Source organism: Sardina pilchardus, chromosome 18, assembly GCF_963854185.1.
Source record: "Sardina pilchardus chromosome 18, fSarPil1.1, whole genome shotgun sequence".
NCBI lineage: Eukaryota > Metazoa > Chordata > Actinopteri > Clupeiformes > Clupeidae > Sardina > Sardina pilchardus.
In genome coordinates this window covers 29130803-29157518 of record NC_085011.1, presented here as the reverse complement: position 1 = coordinate 29157518, position 26716 = coordinate 29130803, and the positions used below count along the sequence as shown (strand labels likewise).

At 46.1% G+C, this 26716-nt stretch overlaps 2 protein-coding genes across 10 annotated transcripts in view; both read left to right on the top strand.

Annotated features, from left to right (window-relative positions):
• heatr5b (HEAT repeat containing 5B) overlaps window positions 1-3414 on the top strand; it is a 39160-nt gene extending 35746 nt beyond the window's left edge. For all 4 annotated transcript variants that reach the window (XM_062519083.1, XM_062519082.1, XM_062519084.1 and 1 more), the window contains one exon: window positions 1732-3414. In XM_062519083.1, the coding sequence (XP_062375067.1) occupies window positions 1732-2039 (308 nt within the window). In that variant the 3' untranslated portion in view covers window positions 2040-3414. The remainder of the gene's footprint in view (window positions 1-1731) is intronic.
• A 638-nt stretch (window positions 3415-4052) lies between these two features.
• Window positions 4053-26716, top strand: part of LOC134063558 (striatin-like) — a 43388-nt gene continuing 20724 nt past the window's right edge. For all 6 annotated transcript variants that reach the window (XM_062519133.1, XM_062519131.1, XM_062519130.1 and 3 more), the window contains exons 1-2: window positions 4053-4382; window positions 25026-25129. In XM_062519133.1, the coding sequence (XP_062375117.1) occupies window positions 4170-4382; window positions 25026-25129 (317 nt within the window). In that variant the 5' untranslated portion in view covers window positions 4053-4169. The remainder of the gene's footprint in view (window positions 4383-25025; window positions 25130-26716) is intronic.

Genomic DNA, 26716 nt, shown 5'->3' with positions numbered 1-26716 from the left:
ACACCGCACAGCACAGCACAGCACAGCACAGCACAGCGCTACATCTACTGGCTCATTGCCCTGGAACAATTTGTGTTACCTCAGTCTGCCCTGTCTAGTGCTTCATCCTGTGAGGGTGTCCCCACACACGACGCCATCCTAGAGGACTCCGTGTGTGAGTGTGTGTCTGTGTGAGTGTGTTTGTGTGTGATGGGAATTTGCTCTGTGTGTAAGGAGCAACCCTGTGTGTGTGTGTGTGTGTGTGTGTGTGTGTCTGTGATGGGAATTTGCTCTGTGTGTAATGTGCAACCCTATGTGTGTGTGTGTGTGTGTGTGTGTGTCTGTGATGGGAATTTGCTCTGTGTGTAATGTGCAACCCATTGGATGGGGTTTTCTGCAGCCACCTTTGGTGGTCAGGAAGTTGTGAGCGTTAGTCATCAGCCTTCTGTGGCAGTGTCATAATGGAGGCAGTGAGAGTCTGTGAGCTGAGAGAGTGTGAGAGAAAAACAGGGGAAAAGAGAGAGAGACGGAAGAGAGCGAGAGTGAGTGTGTGAGAGAGACAGGGAGAAAATAGAGTGCTAGAGAAACAATCCATAAAGGAGAGAGGGAGAAAAAGAGAGCGAGAGTATGTGAGAGAGAGAGAGACAGGGAAAAAAGAGAGCGCGCAAAGGAAGAGAGAGAGAGAGAGAGTGTGTGAGAAAAAGACAGGGAAAAAAGAAAGAGCCAAGAGGAAGAGATTTCAGCCCAGTCATTGAATGTTTTTAATGTTAATAAAACCGCTTTAAAGTAACCGCTTTGACGATCAACTAGTTTGTAATAGGGACTATTTGTAATGATGCGCCTTCCCAGCCGTACCCTACCCGTTTACGAAGAACCAACCCCCGCAGCCAATTGTGCAATAGCCTACTTTTTTTTATGAAATCAAGTAATATTACCTTGTCAGTTCACATGGCTCTTCAGAGATTATCTTTGCCTGTTTGTAAACAAATCCACATGGACTGTATCAAGGGGTGGAAGCCATAAGCGGTATTTACAACGGTTGTGTAAAATAATGTTCAGCAGCTGGGAAGTCCAATAGCAGAACAAACCCTGGATTAGATACCGTGAAGTTTATTTTGAAGTTTAGGTCATTTTGCAGTACATTGCTACTTTTCTTTTATTCTTATGTTGAAGACTGTTACAGTAGTATTTTAATCGTTGATCTAATGTTTAAGATGCATGGGATGAAAGCGTCTGCTAAACACCATAATCATAAAACAGACTTGGGTTGTTTTGCACACATTGTTAAATTTAGGTTCACTGGATTCTGCACAGCTGTCAAGCTAGAGTGGATGACTCAATCTTGGGTCCTCCAGGAGATGGAGTATAATTATATGTAAAAATGGTCACCGCCGCCGCCATTGTGAGCACTGAGTGTGAGCACACAATGAACCTGTCAGTCTCGCCTCACCCACATCTATTGTCAGAACCATAATATCTAATGTTTGCTTCATACCCCTCTCCTGTGGCACTCTCTGCTTTACTTACACATTCACTCTGTGTGTGTGTGTGTGTGTGTGTGTGTGTGTGTGTTTGTGTGCGTGTCCTGTCACTTCATGTCTCTTTGACACACTCGCTTTCTTTGTTCTCACCTGCCCATCTAGTCTGATCAGTGACTCACTCACCTTTGTCTCTTTTATCCCCTCTCTCTCTCTTTCTCTCCCTCCCCCTCTCTCTCTCTCCCCCTCTCTCTCTCTCTCTTTCCCTTTCTAGGAGTTCAGTTGCTGGCGCTCCTCGTCCCCACCCTGGTGTCATACCTGCTGGATGAGAACGCCTTCTCCTCGGCCGCGCCGGCCTCCAAGGGCTTGCACAATTTCGCCCTGCAGGACCTGATGCGCATCGGGCCTCTGTACCCGGCCGCCTTCAAGACTGTGATCGGGGCGGCGCCCGAGCTGAAGACCCGCCTCGAGACGGCCATCCTGGCCAATCAGGCCAGCAGCAAGGCCATGGCTGCGGCCAGGCTGGCCCAGCCCACCGTGCAGGCCGCGCCCACGATCAAACTCAAGACGAGCTTCTTCTGAAGAGAGCGCATCTTTTCATTCCCACATTGCGTTACTGTCTTTCATCACTGTGTCACTGTGTTTTACTCATGTCCGTCACTGGATCCTTGTGTTTTTGTTTGTTTGTGTGTGTGTGTGTGTGTGTGTGTGTGTGTGTGTGTGTGTGTGTGTGTGTGTGTGTGTGTGTGTGTGTGTGTGTGTGTGTGTGTGTGTGTGTGTGTGTGTGTGTGTGTGTGTGTGTGTGTGTGTGTGTGCGTGTGTAAAAGAGAGTGAGTTTGTGTTGCCATTCCTCTGAGCGTTTGAGAGTGCACTCCCCCTAAAAGTGGAAATAATATATATGTGTACATACGGAATAAAGGGCCTTTTTAATATTGTGTGTCACAGACGCTATATGAAGGCATTTTTGGAACACATTTTCATGTGCTTACAGCAGTGAATTTGTAAAAGGGATTTTTATTGTTGGAATCTCATTTTCCCAGAATGTTCTTTCTTTCCACCCCGAGTCACATGGAACACTGCATTATGGATTGTAATGAATAGAACATTTTCATGAAGCACATTTGAAAGCATTATATCATGATGTCATTTCCCTCATTCTCAATGAATCACTGACCTGTGTAACTTTAATGGTTACTGTATGTTGTTCTGTCCTTGTTATTTTGCCTTGTTTGTTGATTTTAAAGGCCTCCTTGCTTGTCTGTCCTATTTAGATGCCTTATGTTTGCTTTTTTCCCCATTCATTCCTTAGTTAGTTTTTAACAAGAAATCATACTGCAGACTACTTAAGCTGACTTTGATACTCTTGAGTCAAGCATGGTTAATATATAACCTTAATGTGGAAAAACTTGCCAATGTTACCATTAAAGCATAGCTTGAAAGGATTGCGGAAAAGTCTGTGTACAGTTTCCCCACTAGAGATGCGGGTACATTTTCAGCTGTTTCATGTCAGCTGATGCCTTTGTTCTCTTGTGTCACACAAGGCAGTGTCAATGCAAATTTGAAATGCCATTTCATTCCTGCTGGAATAACTTTAGGCCTGTATTAATCTATCCATATCAACACTGGTGGAGTATTGCTGATATTGTTTATTGTTTATCAAAAAGCATGTCCTTGATCATGCACAAAAAAAGATAAAGTGAATATACACTTTGTTTTTTTTGCTTTCCATTTGTTGTTTGTTTTTTGCTGTTTGTTTCTTGGACCAGAATGTGAAATAAAAATGAAGGAACTTCACAACAACAACGGAATGGCATTGAAGATATTTATTTTTAGCTTCCACACACTGGAATGTTTCCATTCTTTTGGTTTGTTTTCTTGACATTTGTAATGAATTCTGTATTATGCTGTGATGGTGCAAAAATGGAAATCACAATAAAGACACATGAGATGCATCAGAGCTGAGCCTTCACCATGTCTAAGTATTCACCTGTCTAAATCAGTTTTGTCCTGGGGAAGCAGCTGAGAGGATATAGCTTTCCTGTGAGGAGCACAAATAATACATTCTACATTTTCAAGCACATTCTGGCTTGAAATAACCTACAACAGTGGCATTTGTTCTGCCAGATGAGTTGATGTGAATAAGACCTATGTCCACATAACTGATATATATATATATATATTAATACCACTGATGGATGGCATCTCAACCTTGATGTTAATGTAATTTGATTTCAAGGTGGTAGGCCTGATCAACAATTAATCTACCTGAGGAGTTCAAATGCATGCAGGATATGCGTTGAATTGAATGTGACATGAAGATTATGATCACCATGACATTTCGCACAAATGAATGTAATGATGATTTATTTGTGTATGAGATTAAAACTATGTTGGCTTTATTATGTTGATCAACTTTACTTAAAAATGTGCACACAAACATATTTCGTAAGCATCCTTTTGTCTGCAGGCGTGTAGCCACAAGCCTCGACTAGCGTCTCAAGAAACGCCCCCTCACTTGTGGGCGTGAGTATGCGGGTTGACGTCATTGAATGGCAGCTGGCTGTCAGAAATTGAGTTTGCTCTCCCCCAGTTCAACTCGCCGTTGGCAGATTCTACGTTACGCTCTCAGTGCGGCGCATATCTTGAACGTTAGCGGCGGAGGAGAATCTTCACAGAAACGATTTGGTACCGTGTCGTTACCCGAGCCCGGCCATGGACGAACAGGCAGGGCCCGGCGTCTTTTTTAACAATAATAACAACTCAATATTGCAAAGTGGAGGAAAAGGACCATTGCCCGAAGGCGATGGAGGAGAGGCGGTAAGGGCACAGTACAGTATCCCGGGGATCTTGCACTTCCTGCAGCACGAATGGGCCCGTTTTGAAGTGGAACGAGCACAATGGGAGGTGGAGCGGGCCGAATTACAGGTGAGAAATGCTGATGTCTGTAACTATCTTTATGGCCAGGGCTAGTGCGCGCAGTGAAGTGCACACGATGGTCAAGCAAGCCTGATAAACATTGTTGTGGCAAGTCACCACCCGCAGCTCGGTCATTAGGCTACAAGCTACCTCACAAGTGAGTTACAGAAGAAATTGAAAAGAAATAACTTGCATTTGAACTCCTCGCTATGAATTGTGTGTAGCAGACATTGGTTATTTTTCACTGGAGCATCCAAGTTAACCCCTTCGATAACCTACCTCACATTGTGAACTCACTCCATCACGCTTACATACACCAGATTCCTCTGGGTAGAACTGTGAAGCAGCTACTGGAATGCTGAATGCAGTTTCCCACAGACAGTACATTTACCAGAACGCTCAATCTGGCAAAAGCAGACACAAGAGTCAGAAATGTTATTCTTTGGTAGTTATCTGATAACTAGTTGAATTCGATGGCAACAAAGTATTCCTTTCCGCTTACATTACAGTTTAATGTGTTCCATATGTTGTAGTATAAATAACTTTTCTATTGTTCTTATAAAAAAACATTTGCTTGTTTCTGCGATTTCAGCGCGTATTTGCTTGCTAGGGTTCAGCAAGCTACTCCGCTTCCAACCTTTGTCATAAACAAATGTAACAGTTAGCCTGCTAGCTAACATAAACGTTAGCTTCCGAGCTATAAAATTGAGGAAGCTGCTAATTATTTAGCAAGCTTCATTTGGGCAGACTTGCCATAAGTGGAGCGTGGCTCAGCAGTTAGATTGCGCCATTTTGAACATGTTATGAACATAAAGTCACTGGGCAGAAATTATGATTTATCTTTATTGCATTGCGTCCAACGCTCCTTATTCGTTTTTGAGTGGGTAGCTAGTTGACTAGCTGGCTAGCTATCATAGTGTAGCTAGCAATCTTAAAACGCTAGCCAGCTCGACAGATACTTCCTCATACAAGCACAGAGGTAGTGACATCAAAACTGGCAAGCAAATACGGTGTCTTTGCGTAATTTCTTAATATTGAATGTAATGTGACCAGTAATATTGTGCGTAGATACATTTACCTCTTCATTCAATAACTGAAAGAAAGATGCATTGAATAAGTACATGGGAAAGATTTTTGGTTAGAGTGAGTTAGCCTAGGCTACTATTATTATTGCGACGTCATCCAGTGCGCTTACCTCATCGCCTGTGTGCTTTTGAGCACAGGGTTATTGTAATTAACGGCTCAAGAATGGCATATAAGCTATTGGTTTTCCTTAGAATTGTGTGTGCTTCACTTCATAATCCTGGCTTTAGGCTACAACAAGTGCTATCTGTCTTGTAACGCTCTGGGTGCACATCTTTGATCTTATCTTGCATAAAATTAATTGTTAGAATTTGATGAGTGGCAAACCAGCAAACCAGCAATGGACGTCTCCATCCTGTGTCCCTTTCTGATCACCTTAGTAGACTGGAAGGACGGAGACAGAACAATGAGACAGGGACTCAGATGCTTCCTTTGTGGTTTCCTGACATTTGGCAATCCTCAGAATGCCACTTATGCCTCTGAGCATAGGCTACATGGCATAATGTGGTCGACACACCGGTCTAATGGTCCAGTAGATGCTATCATCTCGTCATCCATCGGCCTTAGCAGACTATTCTTATGAGAAATTACGCTGTAAATGGTATGCCTGTCTGTGTCTCCTGAATGTTAACCCAAGAAAGGATATGTTCAACTTCACTGTCAATCAGCAGCATGCATGGCTACTATGCACACAGCCACCGCAGACACGACCACAGGCTCCAAACCTTTGAGCTGATGCTCAGAGAGGATGGTGGTGGAGCAAGGAGCACCAAGATGTCGTGATTTATTTATTTATTTGGTTCCTCCTGGGAGGAAGTTTGCCCAGATCGCCGTTTGTTTGTTGCAAGGCGGCGTAAAAATATCTCTGAGTGGGTGACGTGACTCAGGGAAGAAGACATGGAAAGAAAGCAACGCACAGCAGCAGAAAATAAGGAAATGAAGGAAAGGAGGATGCCCTTTGGTAGCACCCAGAGCATTTCAGAGGATGTAGCCCTAGTTTTCTTCTCTTTCTCCTGGTGTACCATTTTTCTCCATAAACATACAACATGCTACACACAGACTCACAGTAGTTGGCCCTCCTGTAGGACTATTGTGTTGCTCTACTGTGAGCTCCATTCTGGGTAATGCAGTGACTCATGCAGCTTTTCGTGTCATTTCATTTCATTTCATTTCAGGAGGAGACCCTTGAATAAACGCCTGTGTGGTTTTATTTCATTGTGGGACTGCACTGCATGCATTTCTTTTTAATGACTGCTGCAGTATACGGCCAACACACAGGCACAGGCAATGATTTACATACTAAATTATATAGCTTTGTTTTATGAAATGGTTTTGAAGGTTTCACTTTTGATTCATTTTTTAATCCATATACTCTGGGAAACACAGACTGCCTAAGACACTAAATAAGACATTGAAATACAGAGGTTACGCAATCATATAATGACTGAAGACTAGTCTTCTTCTCCACAGTTCTCTCCTAGACTACTTCTCCACAGTTTATGGGAAATGTGTAGATTCATCTTAAACTTAAGTGGGTTTATTTCACTCAGAAGTTGTGGTATCTGAGATTTTACAGGAGAAATCAGTGGCAGTTCCCTCTCCATTTCACTAGCGTGGACGTGCTGACATTGTCAGCTGCACTGACAGACGCTCTGTGGGAAGTGTGTGTTGCTCACTCGGGGCTCCTTTCATCTCCTCCAAACAATTAGAAGCCGTAGGAAGGACATTCCTTTCACAGTGACGCTAATGTCACATGCAAATCTCAGAATGGGAAGGAAATTAATTGACGGGGACTCATTGGGTGCTGCTGATTCAGCGATGATGTTCACAGTTGACAGTTCCAAGAATTCCTGTCCACAGTGATGTGTTTCATCAAGACCCTGTCAGAATTTGCACAGAACAATGTTGCTGACGTCTTCTTTTTTCCCCCCTAATTCTGTTCTCCCACCGGTGTCTGACGAGTGGTCCTTCCTACTGTGGTGCTCAAATAAAACCCCACTCCACAAATGAGTTTATTTAGCTATCTATCACTCCTTCCAGATCGTTTCCCTCTGCTCTCCCTTTCTAGGAACAGATGCTGATACCAGGAGCCAGCACCAGTGTAAATGCTCTGCATATTTCAGAGGCTGTCAGATAAAGACTGTGTGTGTGTGTGTGTGTGTGTGTGTGTGTGTGTGTGTGTGTGTGTGTGTGTGTGTGTGATGAAATAGTTACACTACTGATAACAGTGTTCCAAATGGTTGGATGGACTTGCCTTAATTGACTAATCAATCTTGATCAATTAGGTCAGTTTCAGACATGGGTGTGGAGGGTCAGGGAGTGTTATTTGTTGTATGAGAAGTATTGATTGGTGGAATGAATTTGTGATTGATTGCAGTCAACAATGATGGACTTGCATACCAGTTGTCGGAGTGGAGTCATAGCTTGTGTCTGTGCGGCGAAGCATCAGTATCATCATAATAGTAACTGAGTTCTGTGATCTTATGAAATGCCAATTTGTCAATCTAGGTCTTATCTTATCTTGCTCTACTTGACTGCTTTACGCCTCATCGCTGTGTCTGTCGAGGTGGTTATTGACCCCCCCCCCCCCCCCCCAGTGACCTGACACTTGTGTTGTATGTTTGTGCGGCTGCTGTTGTTGTTGTTGAGTTTTTTTATCAGCCAGCCAGCCAAAGTCCCCTCACAGTGTAGAGCGATCACCCACCGGGCCATAGATAGATAGGCGAGGTTAGGCGGGGGGCTATGGCCCTGGAGGTGTTAGAGTGACCGGAGGACTGGGAGTCATCAGGGCTGGCCTACTTCTGACGGAGGCTAATTACTGCTGACAGTTATGTGAGAAGCAGGGACGTACGGTTGAAGTGCCATGGCCTCGCCTTGTCAGAGCCATTTCCCAAGGTCAAGTGAGCATGATGTCTTTTTAGACAGAAGTGGGGCAGGACAGCGGGGCAAGGATGCTTGCTTCATTTGGCGTTTAGGTTTGCTTTGAGCTTTTTTTTTTTTTTTGAGGGTCCAGGGTAAGAGGGACTGCCCTGTTGGAGCTGTGCGGAACGTGTTAAATTCTAAGTTCAAATGATAAAAGCCTGACATGATTTTGAGGTCGTATAGTTGTCCATCGTCTCTACTTGCATGGTGTGTGCTAATTTGCAAGCTCGAATAGTTGGTGTACATTTACTCTACTCTGATCATAGAATGTACAGTGTTTCTGTATAAACTTCTACTTTTAAAAGAAGCCCTTATATTCCTTTAATTAAATTCAAACACCACAAGCTCCATAGAGGGATGGGTGTGTGAGGGAAGTGGCTTTAGCTCAAGTTTCAGCCCCAGCTCCATATTATGGTACATTTTTAGCATGCATGATTGACCAAACAGTGCAAGAGAAGGATGTTACACCAACCACAGCAGCCTAATGCATTGAGCTCAGCTTCCTCAGTATAAGACCTTATTGAGTGGCAGAGTGAATTCTAATTGACGTGACCTCATGACAAGGTCTTTAGCCAGTGAGACACACACTTGAGTTGTGATGCAGGCATCGTATGCATGGCTGGGACGAGTGGTGTGTCTCGAGTGGTGCGTCTATCAGAGCTGAACTTCCTGTCGTGGTTTTTTTATCAGCTGTGCTCCAGAACCCTCCCGCCATCATGAGAAGTGGTAGCTCAAGATCGCAGCTCATTGGTTGAGCTGCGCTCCAGAACCCTCCCGCCATCATGAGAAGTTGTAGCTCAAGAGCACAGCTCATTGGTGGAGCTGCATTTGGGCGGCAATTGGAGCGTTGTCTTTTTTGAATGCTTGCTCCACCTTTCGTTTCCTTTGCATTTGTTTTAACCACAAGAAATTGCATTGTCTTCTTAACCCTTTCATGCACGCATTATGAAAAAAAGTGTCTAGATTTTTTTAGTATTGATTTTCTTACTCTACATGAGCCCAATATTGAAAATCAGTTGGAATTTTTTAAAAATATGCTTTTATATAGAAGTTACGTTATTGTCCACGTATGTGGACAGTGCGCAACAAAGGGGTAAAAAAGAAAAAATGTAATGACAGAAAATGTGGAAACTATGGCCCTCTATTTCCTCCATACTACCCACCCAGCCCTCTACTACCCCCATACTACCCACCCACCTCTCTACTACCTCCATACTACCCGCCCAACCCCTCTACTACCCCCATTATTGCTCACCGACCCTCACCCACCCCTCTACTACCCCCATATTACCCACCTCTACTACCACCACTACCCAACCACCCCTCTACTACATCCATACTACCCATCCCTCTACTACTAACCCACCCACCCCTCTAGTACTCTCATACCCACCCCTCTACTACCCACCCACCCCTCTACTACCCCCATATTACCATACCACCTTGCCATTACCACATGTAATTAGGTCATTATTTATAAATATGTTTACCAAATGTTTGTTTCTTTGCAATTTAAAGCAATTAAAATCATATTTGAAAAAAAAAAAAAAAAAAAAGTCCTAGTTACAAAATCTAATTTTTGGCCATTTAACTCCTCTGTTGCGCAACGTCCACATACGTGGACAGTTGCTTTTTGTGGTCTACAAACTCTATTTTACATCCTATTTAATTTCTGAAAACATAGAGTTGTTCAACACACTCTCCTGTACAGCATAATATTTTTTTTACATGATTTTGCCTTCTTGAGTACTAGCTTTTTACAGATATGCCTGGAGCATTCAGCATATGGCCATTACTGTCACTCATGTTGAATTGATGATGTCATCAAGCAGTCAATATTCCAAATATAAGATGATACATATTGTTAATATATTGCCAAGGACCTACTAAAACTGCCCTGAAGTGGATTGGTGTATATCAACATGATAAATAAGTAGAAAACAGAGTTAAAGTTACTGTCCACGCATGTGGACGTTGCGCATGAAAGGGTTAAGTTGAGCGTCTGTACTTATTTGATGCCTGCACTCTGAATCTGCACTTGCCCTTGCAATTGCAGTGTAAATTCAGTCTAAAACCATAGTTTTAAAACACGTTTCAGTTAACACAACTGTTACACTGCATTGCAGTTGCTTAATTTCTGTCATTTGTTTCCCTTTATTACTTTTCCCTTGTATTGTTAATGGATAAGTCCCAAGTTATTCTCCAGGCCTTTGCAGCCTTCATCATTCTCACTCCAACACTACCTCTGTAACACCTTCCTGCTAAGCGTGTGTGTGTGTGTGTGTGTGTGTGTGTGTGTGTGTGTGTGTGTGTGTGTGTGTGTGTGTGTGTGTGTATGTGTGTGTGTGTGTGTGTGTGTGTGTGTGTGTGTGTGTGTGTGTGTGTGTGTGTGTGTGTGTGTGTGTGTGTGTGTGTGTGTGTGTGTGTGTGTGTGTGTGTGTGTGTGTGTGTGTGTGTGTGTGTGTGTGTGTGTGTGTGTGTGTGTGTGTGTGTGTTGAACTGAGCCGCCTTCTTACTGTTCGCAGCAGTAAGGCACAGGAAGCCAGTAATATGGTTAGAATGGTTATTGTGTGTGAAGCCTAGCTCTCTGAGTGGCTGAGTGTTGTTTGAACTTGAGTAACGTCCCACAAGCTCACTCACTTAAGAAAAAGAAAAAAAACGGTTGTCAGTCATTGGTTGTGTGTTTTCGAGGTTCTCCGATCGTGCATATTGTATGCTACAGGCAATAGGCTGCAGTTTATTTCCAACACAATAGTGAGTGATAGAAGCCTAAATTAATTTGATCTCTTTCGGGTGGCATCACATGCCTGCCTAGCACATTACTGAACATGGAAACAAGAGGTTCTCAGCTGCAAGAGCTAAATGAATTAGGCCTCTAGTTCAGTAAAAAGCCACCAGATGTACTTCTATAAATAATGAAGGTATAATTGTATTCTAGGGAGCCACATATAGCTCTGTTGGTGAATCTTAGACTTTGAAATATGGAGGGTTTTCAGGAGTGCCTTTAGCTTGTAGACCACATGTTATGTAAGATGCCGTCGCGACAATCGGTCTGTTTGTCCTGTTATTCATTATTGCTAAACTATCTCACAGTAGTTTAGTTAGTGGCGAAACATGGCCATGTGGGGTTTATCACAACGCCTACATTCCGAAAGAGTTAGCAGGGCGTCTCTTGGAACTGTTGGTGGATATAGGCTCTCGCTTGCTGATTTCCCTGAAATGCGAGTGGTGGGCACCCCATCCCCCTTGTAACTTCAAACCAGCGCCTACAGTCAGGGGAAACCAAGGGAGGATCCCGTCTCCCTCTCCAAGTCCAAGTATAGCCTATAGCCATTGCATGCCATGAGCCGCCTCGCCTGTGTGCAAGATAGACTAGGCTCGTGGCATGCAGTGGTTATAGGCCCAGATGTGATCATGTGTAGGAAGACTACTGGTTTCCTTCAAGGTTATTGGCTCATTAGTATGGAGTCTGGATGGACTTTCTGAAATGTTACGCTAGCAGTTCTGTCAGAGTAGATCGGATTGTGTTCGTAGCTAAAGCAAAGCAGATCTTCTAACCAGGTACAGTGTATTGCCCTCTGCTTGTGAGATGGAGAGCTTGCATTTAGCTTACACTTCTCTGAATAAAGGTCCTAGTCGAATGTAGAACAGACCTGCTGAAAATATCGACCGTCGGGCTCCATCCACAGGGTCGTTTTTTGAGATGGTGACATGCATCAGACATGCAGGAGACTCCAGAGGATGCTCTTTGACAGATGTGGAAATAGCTGTAGGACTCGGCGTGGACGGTCCTGTCAGAGTGCTGTCCTACCACTGGCTGTGACGGCTGTTTTCTTCCACATCGCTTGACGACCTTGTCTGAAGGGTTTTTTTTAGGGCAGTTTGTCTTTTTCTGAAAGCAAAGTGTGCTTTGAGAGCCAAATTAAGCCTCAAGAAGATCCAAGCAGCTGAAGTTCGTTGCATTTATTAGGCTATAGCTGTGGCTGTGTGAACCAAACGTTCTTTTTCGTCCTGAAAATCCAGAGCGTTTGTCTTTGGCTGGCTTGCTTGTCTTGTCCCTGTCAGATTGGCTCACTTCAGACTCCTCCACCTGGCCTTGGACAGCGTTTCCACATTCAGGTCCTCATTAGTGTTCTCTAATTTGATATCACGAGCTGGGCAAAGGTGACCACGGACCAGGAGGACATTTTATACAGCAAAGAGGCCGCCTAATCACCAGTCCCTTTAGTCTGCCCACATAGCCCCTTACTTACTCTGGCAGTGGACTATTAAGAGCGCTGTCCTCTCTTGGAGACCAGATGTCCCAATTATCCTCATATGATCTGATCTCCTCTGGCTTCTCCAACTAGACGCCTCTGCCAGTAAGAGGGGCGGGGAGGAGAGGGGAGGGGAAGGGTGGGAGTGCGAGGGAGGTTGGGTTGCCGACAATAACTGTGGCGTGAGTGAGGCAGGGTCACACTGACACTGAAGAGGAGGAGGCATGGGAGAGACTGAGGAGGAGGTGGTATGGGAGAGACTGAGGAGGAGGTGGTATGGGAGAGACTGAGGAGGAGGAGGTGGTATGGGAGAGACTGAGGAGGAGGTGGTAAGGGAGAGACTGCGGAGGAGGTGGTAAGGGAGAGACTGAGGAGGAAGAGGTGGTATGGGAGAGACTGAGGAGGAGGTGGTAAGGGAGAGACTGAGGAGGAGGAGGTGGTATGGGAGAGACTGAGGAGGAGGTGGTATGGGGTATGGGAGAGACTGAGGAGGAGGTGGTATGGGAGAGACTGAGGAGGAGGTGGTATGGGAGAGACAGGATCATGCTCAGGAGGAGGAGGCCTGAAGTGGAGCAGTTTGTTTAGATGGTTCAGCAGAGGTTACAGGGGGACGGAGTCTGTGATGGGCAGTGATGACTCATAGTGACAGGGGTGCCCGCACTGCCAGGGGGCAGGTTTTGGTGCGAGAGAAGAGGAGAGGAGAGGGTGTCTTACTTGTGCCATTTCTCTTCAGCTCTTTCCTTCTCTCTTAAAGAACTCCCCAACGACTCTTTATAGTCTCTATCGTCCAAAAATAGACCCTAGGTTGTTCTTAGACTGGAGTCGTCCTTTGGCAACAACAAAAAAAGACATGCTCACGCGCAGTACTGACGGATCTGTCCCCCAGAGGTGGGAGGAGAGGATGAGTACCACAGTAACATCTTTTAGTCCGTCCTGCCTGATGTCTCTTCATCTCCCTCTTCCCTCTTCTGCTTGCTCTTTTGCCTTACACACACACACACACACACACACACACACACACACACACTTTTCTCATAGTGCAGTCCCCCAGACTGGAGCCATTCATCTCTACCCATAATGCTGTGTGGGTGGTCCTCCCCACTAGGCCAGCGCAGCCCTCCCTCCTCCCTCCAGACCCGTGCTTTAAGCAGGCCCAGGCAGGCAGGCAGGCAGCGAATGGGCAGCAGAGCAAGGCTAGGGAGCTACATCCCTGTCTTCATTAAGCACATCAATTTTAATCAGAGACTGAGAGAGAGCGATGGAGAGAGATGGAGAGAGAGAGGACCCTTTGCTGAGACGAGGCGACTAGGAAGTAAGTGGGTTACCCACTTTTCCTCTGGCACTGCAAGGCAGCTCCCCGCAAACTCTCTCTCTCTCTCTCTCTCTCTCTCTCTCTCTCTCTCTCTCTCTCTCTCTCTCTCTCTCTCTCTCTCTCTCTCTCTCTCTCTTTCTGCTCTCTTTCACTCGCTCTCGCTCTCATTCTCTTTTTTTCCTCTCTCGGCTTTGCTCTGGTCCTCTTGGATGCGAGTCAAATCAGAAATCTGATCTGTTTTTCAGCTGTTTTCCCTCCTCTCCAAACCGAGTGGCATTCCGCACGTTTTTCATTCCCTCTCTCGCCAGTCCCCTTGTCTTGTTTTGTTGGCTGAAGGAGAAAGCAAAACGCTGCCATCCATCTATGCCCCCCAGTCTCCACAGTGCATAAATCTTGGTAATTGCTATTTGCTGTGCATTTTGCAACGCTGACAGTCACAGACAATGATTGCAGGCATTTTCCAGCTTTTGCCTGCTGATCTCTGAAAAGGCACACAAAGCGGTACGGGGGGCTTAGCCCATCTCAGCATCTTTCTAGCACAGTGCACATCGGCGCTCTCTGTGGATGGATGGGATGTACGCCTAATCATCAGCCACAACTGCTGGGCCCAGTCACCACACAGTGGATGTTGTGTGGAGTGTACTGTAGTCTAGTGTCAGTGTGAGGCTGTTTTTTTTTCATGCAAATGCTCTGATTTCATGTTTGCACAGCACAAACATATGAAGTCTGAGCATATTAGAGCACACAAGCAGACACATGCAATGCACGCATGCATGAAAAAGTATATAAGCTGTGGTGCCTGTGCCTGTGCTGTGCTGTGCTGTGCTGTGCACTAATGATGAGCAGCCTTGGTGGTCCGTAAGCCAAGATGGCGTGTGGCTTGAGTGGAGACAGAGAGACCCAGAGACAGGCTGGCTGCCCCCTTCAGAATCCAACAGTAGTGGGGCACTCATCCACAGCGTAATGAGTTAGATGGGCCTCTAAGTGGATGGGGAAACAAGGCAGCCAGCCTCAGGAAGAGAGCAGCGCAGCGCAGAGCTCAGCAGTGAACATGCAGCCATGCTGAAGGGAGCGATGGGGGATGTTCACACACAGGTCTGCTAGCGACGCCGTCAAGCCAAGCGTGCGTGTTCCCGAGCAAAGCGAAGCAGTCAGCAGGCCGTAAACAGAAGGAGAAAACAGATCCACACACATTCACTCTGGACTTTGGTATATTCCATAGGTCGCCTGATGAATTTGCTTCTTTTCTGATGAATAGCCCAACTTGTTCCTGCAGCATCTCAACTGCTCCCTCCCTCTACTAAGTACCAAGGCGTGTGATTTGGCACCTGACTTGGTCAGCACTGGGTAGTGTGTGTGTGTGTGTGTGTGTGCTTCCATGCCCAGAGAGAGACCACACAAACGAGTCCAGCGGTGAGGTATTGCTCCTGGCAGGCGGATGGGCTGTGTGGTGTGAGGGGCTCAGAGGGCCCGTGGCTGGCCCCGTGCCTCCTGCCCACCCATGTGAGCTCATCAGGTGGAGGAACACGGCCAGCGCTTCCATCCACATTCCCATTCTGATTCCAGAGTTTTCATCATCGGCCTCTTTCTTGACAGGCTGCCCTATTATAGTGTCTGGCCCGACTCTGTGATGGCTCCACTCCCTACAGTCACTCTCTGGGGAGCAGGAGACAGAGTGTGCGTCCGGGTGTGTATGTGTGTGTGTATACTTGTACGTTTGTGTGTGTGTGCGCATATGTATGCTTGTGTACTGCTCGTGTGTGTGTGTGTGTGTGTGTGTGTGTGTGGTGTGTGTGGTGTGTGTGGTGTGTGTGGTGTGTGTGTGTGTGCCCATTTGTCGTCTCCAAGGGCTTGACGTTGTAGCTGTGAGCACCGTGCCCTTACAGATGCTCTGGCTCATTGCTGTTTTCCATGAGTGAGAGGCATTCCATATGAAGTAATGGCAACAGAAGTCATTACGGACACAAAAGAATGAAGGCTTATTTCTCCCTTCCGTTAATTCCCTCCCTGCCTCTATCGTCATGGTTATTCTGGCTTTTCCACTGCCAAGCAGACATACACAGGCAGGCATGCATGCCTCTTTGCAAAAGCGCTGTAGGACTGAAAGCTTCCATTCAGGGCTGTGGAGATTGAATTGTAAAATCCACATTGCTCCCCCACCAATTACTCAAACACCACAAATGGGACTGTTCCCTTAACCAAGTAATTAACATGGAATGTAGCCTGCTTTGATATAGCCAGATTGCCTTGAGTGCACTGGTGACAATGGTCAGTCAAGGAAATCTGGGCGCACGTGGATGACATCATTTCCTTGTTGACTGCCTCTGATGTTAAAGAGCTCTGTTCATGAAGCATTAAGCAGTATGGCGGAGGACAGACGTGTGGGGGGGAAAGGGGAGGGAGGGCTGCCTGTGTGTCTTGTTCACACCAGAGTTCACCATGAGTTTATGTAATATTAATGTGCTCGGGGGGAGAGGAAGAATTCAGTCACCATTCTGGTGTTTCTTTGTTTCTCTGCCAGACAGAATAGAACAGACCAGAGCTCTGGTATCACTCCCTGGCATTGATTTCAGGGTTATCTTACAAGGCCTGTGACCACATGCCCATTGTATATGAAGAGACAGATAATCTCAGTGAATGAAAACACCTCCAGACAGTCCTCATAAGAGTTATGATGTCTATGAGGTCCTGTCTGGGTGCCTGCCGACCAATCTGAGAACGTTGGGATAGTTTAGCCTCCTGAGGTGGCAACCCGGAACCCTGAGGCAGTTGCTATTCAGTTGTTCAGTTTCACTCTTCTTGACTTGACACTATTGAGGTCAATTTGCAAGGGAGCAAGGTTTCTCTCGTAGTTATGATGTCATCGGAGTTGAGGTCTGGCTCAGGCAGTGGGAAATCACCTCAGGGCCCGCCTATCTCTGAACCACGGTAGTTCTGTGTCGGAGTGGGATGTGTGGGGTTTACCAGACTCTTTTACCCAAAGCAACAGGGACTAGCAATGTCTAGTTTGGGGTTCAAACCCAGGCCATTCCTCAGGTGGCGATACTCCACCATGTGCTCCACTGTATTAGAGGGGGGAAGCAGAGGTTGTTGGGGGTGCTGTGACTCAGGCGGTTACAGCACCAGTACCATATTCGGGTTCAAATGCACATGGGGACCCTGGGTTGAGTCTGGCCTTGGTCATTTTACGATCCCACCCCATCTCTCTCTCCCACTCACTCCCCCCCCCCCCCCCCCCCCCCAATAATAATAATAATAATAATAACAAATGTAATAATTTATATAAATTGCTCACTGCTCCCTTGCAGGGTGGGGGTTATTGGTCAGACTCTCTTACTCTCATTCTCTAAAGCAAATAACTAATGTATTAGACACTTTCCTTTAGTTATCTATGACCTATATAGATATCTAAGGTATTTATTCATCTGCGTCCTTGTCTGATCAGTGAGCAGCCTGATTCTCTTTGTAGACCTTTGACCCTGCTGGTTGCCTAGAAGCAGGGGCAGTGCTCAGTAGCTTGTGGCATTTTGGTTGTCTTAGGGTAGGGCTGCACAATTAGGGTGCAATTTGAAATATTACGGTTAGCTTATCGCAAAGGCTTCAATTAATCGTGCAGCTCGCAGCTCTGTCCCAATGGTTTATCCTGTCACATCCACGATTTTAATATGCATGTCTTCCTCCTTGTGTGACAGACCATGAAGCTCACCTACTGTAGCACAAACGCTATGCAAGGCATTCTCACCAATCACAAGTGGCCCAACAGAAAGCAAAAAATTTAATATTGAACTGAGATTTGACTTTCATAATGATATCGCTGATCAAATCGCAATTGTAAAATCTCAATTGTAATAATCGCACTTAGATAGTATTTTCCCTAAACTGTGAACCCTGAGATACCTTCCTGCCCATAACAAGGTACAGTAGTACGGCTGGCTGGCCATACGCGCTCTCCAGTCCTCTGTACGCTCACAGAAGCTCTCTTTAGAGAGGCACCCATTGAGCAGTCCCCAGAGCAATGGCCAAGCTGCTGAGTTCAGAACAGCATTCTGTAGCCTGGGAATGAGGGGGGGATCCAGCCTGGCCCATGAGGGTCCAGGTTGGAGTAGAGCATCCACAGCACTGTTTAGTTACTTTGTTTGCTTTCTCTTGTGTTGCCTGCTCAGTTTAGTAATGTGCACAGACACACACACGCACATGAAAACACACACACTCACACATACGCAAAGACTTCAGACATGTCCGTACACAGATTGCACTGTTGTACATCCCTGAAAATGTGAAAATGCAGGACAGAGGAGAAACAGTGGTGCTTGTTGTAAGTTGTGATGATGCAACTAAAAATGGCTGTCCTTACATCAGGTTATAGAGTGTGGTTTTATTCTCTTTAGCGGAGTCCTGCCTTCACCATTTCTGTGGCTGTTCTAGCCTTGTGCCATCTTTGGAAGCACAGCTGCACTGTGTGTGTGGTGTGCAGTGTGAGGTGTGTGTGACTGTAGTGTGTGTGCGTGCGTGTGTGCCGTGGTGTGTGTTATGGTGTCACTGTCACTTTGTGATGTAGGCTATCGGCTGCACTTTTGGCCTGGCTCCAGCATCCACTCTCTGTTTCATCTGTTCTGAGAACTTCCTGCTGTGTGTGACCCGGGCCCTGCGTCACCACACTACTGCCCTGCTAACTGGGTCTCTCTCTCTCTCTCTCTCTCTCTCTCTCTCTCTCTCTCTCTCTCTCTCTCTCTCTCTCTCTCTCTCTCTGTCACTCTGTCACTGTCTCTTGCTCTCTCTTTCTGTCTGTTTGTCTCTTGCTCGTGCTCTCTCTCTGTCTATTGCTTTCTCTCTCTCCTACTCTCTGTCTCTCTCTCTGTCTCTCCCTCTCTCTCTGTGGAACTACCTCACACCTCTTGCTACCTCCATAAGTTCTGGATTTGTTTTTTTATGAAATGTAGATTTAAACAATCTAATTTAATGTCTAATTTACTACTACTACTACTACTACCTGACACCTCGTCTTCAGCAGAGACAGCAGGTGTGTGTGTGTGTGTGTGTGTGTGTGCGCGTGTGTCCATGTGTACTGCGTAGGTGTGTAGGTGTGTCTGGAATGCGTGGAATGCCCCCGGCCTCCCTATCAGCGGGTCCATCTCCCCTCGCCCAGCCGAGCTGTGCCTTGACAGATCGGGCCTTGTGGGGGGGCCAAGCGCGGGGGTTTGTTTGCCGTGTAAATACGGCCCGTTTCTCCCCCCTCTTATCTCTGATTTGTCTGTGGCACACAATACTCGTACAGTAGATAATGTATCACTGGGCCTGGGTGGAGACGGAGGAGGTGTGTGTGTGTGTGTGTGCGTGTGTGTTTGAGTGTGTGTGTGTGTGTGTGTGTGTGTTTGAGTGTGTCTGTCTGTGTGGGCTGAGACATGGGCTTGCCTCCCTGACCAAACTGTTTTCTTTATGGTGTATGCATTTTTGTGTGTGTGTGCAATGTTTGTGTTTGTGTCTCTCTGTGTGTGCGTGCCGAATTGAAACATAACGGCCATAAATTCCCCTTCATTTCTTCGTGTTTTTTGGCTACGGTTCTTGTTTGGATAGGAGTGTCCACTCACTCTTATCCACTGCATCCCCATTAAAAATGCATATAGATATTTAAGGCTCTCGTGAGAATGCTCCACCACCACCACCGCCACTGCGCCATGATTATTTCAGAGCCGCTTGTCTGTTTGTATGAGACTCCACACAGACGTCAACACTCCGGATGCTTGCTGTGGAAACTTAAAAGGCTGGTTGTCAGCAAGCGAGGAGACTGTGTTTGCCTGTTATTGTGCGGTGCCATCATCACTGCTCCGTTAGCCTCTGCTCCAGGTGCCTGCTTACCGCACCTGGCAACGCTGGAACTGACGGCGGCCGAGACCCGGCGTTGTTTGTTTTGGTGGGAGAAGCCTGTACACAACAACGATAAGGGATGATCCGCTCAGCATGTAGCTCCCTTTCACATGACACTCGTCTTGAATGTCACAAAACAAAACGAAAAGCCCTACAAAACTGAATGGAAGCCACATGGTGTGCGGATCATATCCCTTTATTCTTTTTGGATACTCTTGTACTGGATCCTGCACCCATCCACTTTGCCATGGGATGTGCATGGCCTTCCACAGCTTCTTTAGGGAGAAGCCTGTAAGCCCTGAGAGGAGCTGCTCTAGTTACCTCCACCATGGAGGTTATGTTTTCATCGGGGTTTGATTGGTTGTCCTGTTAGTTTGTCTTGTTTGTTTGTTTGTCTGTTTCGCAAGATAACTCAAAGACGTATGGATGGATTTCGATGACATTTTTAGAGAAGGTCTAAAATGACCCAAGGATGAAACGATTAAATCTGGGAGTGACCCGTATCATCGTCTGGATCCAGGAGGCGGTTATGTTTTCGCTTGGTGGACGTCTGCGCTCTCCGAGAGGAGCTGCTCTAGTTCCTTATGCGCTTGTGCGTGTGGCTACGATCTCTGTAAGCACAGGGACTGTGGGGATCCCTCCTTCCTAACCCCCCCACCCTCTTCTCCTCCTCCCTCAGTCACGCTCTTCAGTTCACACTTGCTTTTCCTTTCTCTCCCTTCCTCCATGACTTTGTCAGTCTGGCTCTGTCTCACTCATTGTCTTTCTCCCCACTCTCTCTCTCTCTTTCAGTTTCACTCACTCACTCTCTCAATCACTCACTTCTCTCACATACACATACACACACACACTTGGTCTCTCTCTCTCTCTCTCTCACACACACACACACACACACACACACACACACACACAGCCTCTTCCTCTCTCTCGGTCTGTTCCTGTGCTCATAATGAAGTCTGTGTGTGGCGAGGGAATAGATCGGGGCTTGTCTGAGTGGAAGCATTCCTCTGTGGGGTTAATGTGTCGCTCGGCTCAGGATGGACACTGAGGACACTCTGTTGATGGTGCACCGCGCAGAGAACTCTGAGTCTGCACAGCACTTCACACACACACAGGCTGAAATTAACACAGACAGTTCACAGTTCATATGGTGTGTGTGTGTGGTGTGTGTGGGTGTGTGTGTGTGTGGACTCGTCATCAAAGCCTTTGACACACACACACTCTCTCTCTCGCTCTCTCTGTATTACTATTTCTATCTATCTCTTTATCTCTCTGTCTCTGCATCTCTCTCTCTCTCTCTGTATCGCTATCTATCTATCTATCTTTCTATCTCTCTCTATCTATCTCTTTCTCTCTACCCCCTCCCTTTCTTTCTCTCTCTTGCTCTCCCCCTCTCCTCTGGGGTGACTAAGTCCTCTCCTGCAGCTAGGTTATGCAATTCACTTCAATTCATCAATTGCCTGCGCTTGGCAACCGCCCATTAAAGCTAAAGCAGCCTAGAGAGGGCTCCCATTTCGAGGGTACATCACCCAGCCCTCCGACTCCCAACCACAGACACCGTGCTGCGGCTATAGCCTCTGTGCATCTTTAGCCTGTGCCATTGGGCATTTGCAGTGTAGCATTATTATGCCATTACTTTTCCTTACTCAAGTCATCTGAATCAGTCTTTGAACAGTCTTGTAGATGGCTGCGCTAGCGTCATGCGTAATAGTTATATTTGGAATTTGGGTTGGCTGAGAGAGGAAGGATGTTGATTGGAGAGAAACGGAGGATGTTGGTGGCTGTTGGTGGCTAGTTTGCAGGTCTGTCCTGTGCCGTTAAAAGGTGCCTTAACAGATTATAAGCAGTTTGCATGGACATTTTTTTTTTAATGAAACTATTCCGAGTTAAAATTCCATGTCATCTGTTTACATGGGGTACGTTCTGATCAGGTGCTCTCAAGCACTCTAGAATCTTTGATCGGAATACAGTAGCTGTTCCTGCTTTGCTTTTTCTCAAGACGCCACAGCGGGCGATCTGATTGGCCGTATACATGGCTGTTCAATCTCCTCTGTCAACCTCGGTCATTCTGATTAAAATTCTAGTTGGATCGGCAGTTTTATTCCAATCAAGGTGTTTATATGTGTCATTTCTGTTCCATTTGAGCCATAATTCTGATCTTAATCAGAGTAAAAGTGCCCATGTAAACCCATTTGATGAATGCCTCCTCGAGATTGACAAGCTCTCCATTCCACAAGTAAACTGTTAAAAAAAAAGCACCAGAAGGGAAGGATGGGAGGATGAGGAAATGGAGAGGGACTCACTCAGAGGAGTCGCTCTCTGGTGTCTAGTCGGTGTTTGGTTCAAATATCATCAGATGTAATGCCATCCAGAATCACTGACGGTGCCTTCAAATGAGGGGAGTTTAATTAGCCACTCTGCGCCTCCTTGGCTCTGGCTGAATTTTACACTCACATGCGACACGAGCGACAGTTGACAGGCCCCCGGAGGAGGACTCTGCAAACGTGGTTAGAGAGAGAGAGGGAGAGGATTATGGGATGGTTCGGTGGTGGCGGGTGGTGGTGAGGAAGTGGAGTGAAGCTCATGTTATTTAAAATCAGGCAGATTAAAGGACGCCTGTGACTCATGTGCAGGCAATGCTTTCGAGTACAGGCCCCGGGGCCCCCTCCATTCTTTTGCCTTCCTTTTTTTAAACCTGAAGGAAATTGTCCAATTAGGGAGGATTTGTTAACACCCCCTCCCAAATGCCTTTTCATTCTGTATTGGTGCACAATTGTCATTGTCTTTCTGTTGGAGCCTCTGTCAGCTTTAACGCGTCAAAGGGTGGAAAATAGACCACAGTGATGTCAGAAACGCCTGGCGCTCCAAGTCTTGTGTAGGAAAGGGAAGGAAAGGAGAGGAAACGGGAGGAGGTGAAAAAGGGGGAGGCGGGGAGGATGAGGAAAAGTGTGGTGAGGTTTCCCCTGATTGATTGTTTGTGCCGGGGAAGAGCTGAAGTTCAGACCTGTAAACAAACAGGCCATCCCTGTAGGATGTGGGAGGGTAAGACTGTGATGGGCTCTCCAGACAAGCTCATTGAGCTGAGGACTGACAAGTGTGATGGGACCAGCCATGGCTTGCTCCAGGTCTCTTGCGCATACTAATGTGGGAGTTCTGCCCTCCTTGTGCCTTTACTCAGACAGTAAATGTGTTGAAATAGACACTGCGACTCGAGCACTGAAGTGAGTTGGAAGCGTTGATGAGCTTTAAGAGTAGATCTGTTGAAGTTTGTCAAGTGGCTGCTTCAATGTTTGTGGAGAGCTGAAGCTTTGGTTTGCCTCTATGACAAGTTCAGTTCAGTTGTCTACGTTAGGTGTATTAGACAGGCAACATTCCTGTTTTAGTCTGACAGTCTTTGGAGTTGTGCACAGTAGTTTAATATGCTTAATATGCGTCAACAGTACTCTGTGACCTTGAGAAACAGAGATCTATGTGAAAAAATGCCGGAATTCTCCTTTGACTTGGAGGAAATGGTAATAAACCTTCTCATAGCTTTGTATCAGGAGAATGAAGGAGGCGTGGAACTCTTCTATTAACTCTGAATTTGAGTGAAGGTGAAATGAGGTTTTTGGGACTAAACAAGTGCTCTTACGTAAAGCAACATGCAACTCGCAGGTGTTGTGTGTTCAACTGGGGTCAACTGATTTCTAGGTGGCAACGCCTCACTATGCCCTCTTGTTGCAGTGTTTGAGTGTTGTTTTGGATCGGCAGGTAGATTGTTTCGGGTCTGATTTTGAAGATTCTATCTCTTGGATGTTTGGGTTTTCTTTTGGCAGACCAACACCCTGTGTTTTGTAGACCTACCTTTGACAATGGGGTAGATTTATTGTACTTCTGGAATGTCATTGTATTGTCTTTACCTGGGATGCAGGTGTAGTGTGTCAGTGTCAAGAGAGAGAGAGAGAGAGAGAGAGAGTGGGTGTTAAAGGTGTACTGTTCATATTTAAATTCATTAGCAGACTTTGTCTAAAATAGCTTACATCATGTTTTAACCGAGGACAAATCAAAACACACCAGAGAGGTAGCTCACCCCTCCAGTATCCCCAGAGAATCTCCACGCTGGGTTTCATTTTTGCTTGGGGGACAGATTGCCCCCAATTCGTTTGTTTCCAATTCCAGTTTTTGCAGCCTGAGCTGCCTACAGAGACCTGGCTTTTTTACAGTGTACTTTCGGAATGGACAGCTAGCGGTCGTGAGAAGATTATTGCAGAATGGACAAAAAAAATGTGTGAGCTTGAAATCATGTACCATGGCTTACTGCACCTTTTAAGCGGGCTGAAATAGTGGCAGCTTTGCCAAAGTTAAATTCAGTCAGGTAGACTAATAGCGTACTATGCCATTCATTCATCCATCCATCCTTCCTGACCTCCACCCTGTTGAATAGACTCCATTAATGCTTTCACAGGGTGGAAAAACTCAGCGTTGAACTACCTCTAACTAAAACTACTACTAAAACTGACTGTAACTTAAAGAGGACATATAATGGATGAATTGAGTATTGTACTGCGTTCTCTGTATATATTCAATTTAGAAATAGCAATTGAGTTTATTTTTTATAAATCTAAGTTCAAGATTTTCATATGAAAGAGGGTGCAACCATGCCTGGAGCACCCTTAGCTGGGAAGCTTTACCTGACTATCTGTATACCTCTTGTGTTCCCATTTGCAAGTTCATACAGAACACAAACTTCGAGGCAAACAGCATTTCTGTGATAAATAAAAAAATGTTTACTTGTTATTATGTTGTCAGCGCATGTAGGGATTTGTCAAGGGGTGAATTCCTTTTATCTTTAGCTTGTGGAGTTTGCAAAGTGCTTGTGAGTTTGTGTTTGTGTCTGTGTATTGGATAGCCAGGCGTCGTCTTTTTTTCCAGTCGGGGAAAAGTTCTCACATGAAGCATTCACACTGTCAACAGCCCAAGCCTCTCTAAGACATTCCACTGCATTAAGTTATTAGTTATCAGACTCGTGTCTAAACATCTTTTTTACAGTGAGCCATATTTAGATAATGTAGGAGATGAACAGCCTGTCGTTTTTTTATGTTTTTTCGTGCAGTATTTAGTAAGTAAAACATTCTAACATTCCTTTCTCTGCCCTTGTCTCTCTCTTTCTTTCTTTCTTTCTTTCTTTCTTTCTTTCTTTCTCTCTCTCTCTCTCTTTATTTCCTTCTCTCTCAGGCTCAGATAGCCTTCCTGCAGGGAGAAAGGAAGGGCCAGGAGAATCTGAAGAAGGACCTGGTACGGCGGATAAAGATGCTGGAGTATGCACTGAAACAGGAGAGGTCAGTTCCCTACCCACACACACACACACTAGCCCTAGTTCCTCACCAGTCGCCCTTCTCTCACTGCCTCCTTTTACGACGCCGCTGATAACAACACACACACACACACACACACAAGGAGATGGGAGGAAACTTAATAAAGCCATAGTGGAAGTCTTTTCGGAGCGCACTTAGGGCACCTCTTAACTGGATTTGAACTCTCGTCACCGTTTCCCATCACTCCAGTACTGTGATGCTGTGCGCCTGCGGCGGTAATCTCCAGTGTGTGTGTGGAGTGTGTGTGTCGAGTGTGTGTGTGTCGAGTGTATGTGTGTGTGTGTCGACTGTATGTGTGTGTGTGTGTGTGTGTGTGTGTGTGTGTGTGTGTCGAGTGTGTGTGTGTCGAGTGTGTGTGTGTCGAGTGTGTGTGTGTCGAGTGTGTGTGTGTGTGTGTGTGTGTGTGTCGAGTGTGTGTGTGTGTGTGTGTGTGTGTGTGTGTGTGTGTGTGTGTGTGTGTGTGTGTGTGTGTGTGTGTGTGTGTGTGTGTGTGTGTGTGTGTGTGTGTGTGTGTGTGTGTGTGTGTGTGTGTGTGTGTGTGTGTGTGTCGAGTGTGTGTGTGTCGAGTGTGTGTGTGTCGAGTGTGTGTGTGTGTGTGTGTGTGTGTGTGTCTCGAGTGTGTTGCTGTGCTGTATGAGGCGCACTCCACTGGAGACAGGGCCTGGTTCCTACCGCCTGAGCTGGCGGCAGAGGAGAACATCAGGGGTCTCTCTCTCTCTTTCTCTCTCTCTCTGTGTTCCTGTCTGTCTCTGTGAGTCTTGGTCCCTCTGTGGGAGACAGCAACAAGCATATCAAGGTCACTGCCGTTCTATTTCCAGGAAGGAGAGGAGAGGGCTACACAGACTGGCAGATCGCCTCTCTCTCTTCTCTCTTCTCTCTTCTCTCACGCCCGTTGCCATGACGACGGCTGTGACATGTGTTGCCTGTTCTCCCCAGAGACTTCGACGCCTGGGTCGTGAAGGAAGCAGATGATGTCATCGTTTTCTTTCTCTGTGTCTCTCTATCTCTCTCACTCTGTGTCTCTCTCTGGAGTGATGAATTCAAAGCTGGCTTCAGGGTTGAATTCACTTGAGTTATTCAAGGTGATCTCCGGCTCAGTGACGTAACAGTCAAATGAGATGGGAGTTTTAAAGGGATTCTGATTTCCTTTAGCTGCAATTTTTTGATTTTGGGCCGCCCGTAACGGCACCCTGTTCCGGAAAACGGATTTGCTTTCAAGGTAAACCCTTAGAAATGACTAGATGCCTAACGTGTGAATCTCCTCAAAATACTAGTTTGGAATTGCAAGTATGCTATAGGGTATTCTGACCACACATCCCCATGGTCCTGAATGTGTGTGTGTGTGTGTGTGTGTGTGTGTGTGTTTCAGCCCATGCACACTGTGATGACCATGTAGACCACACTTCTGCAATTAGTTTAAGATTCAGTTTCACTAGTTACCACTCGTTTCATGATATTTCTCATTAAATAGATACTTTATTGCTCTTTCTCCACCATTCAACACACACCCCACTATTCTCTCCATAGTGATGGGCAGTGCAAGAGTCTTTT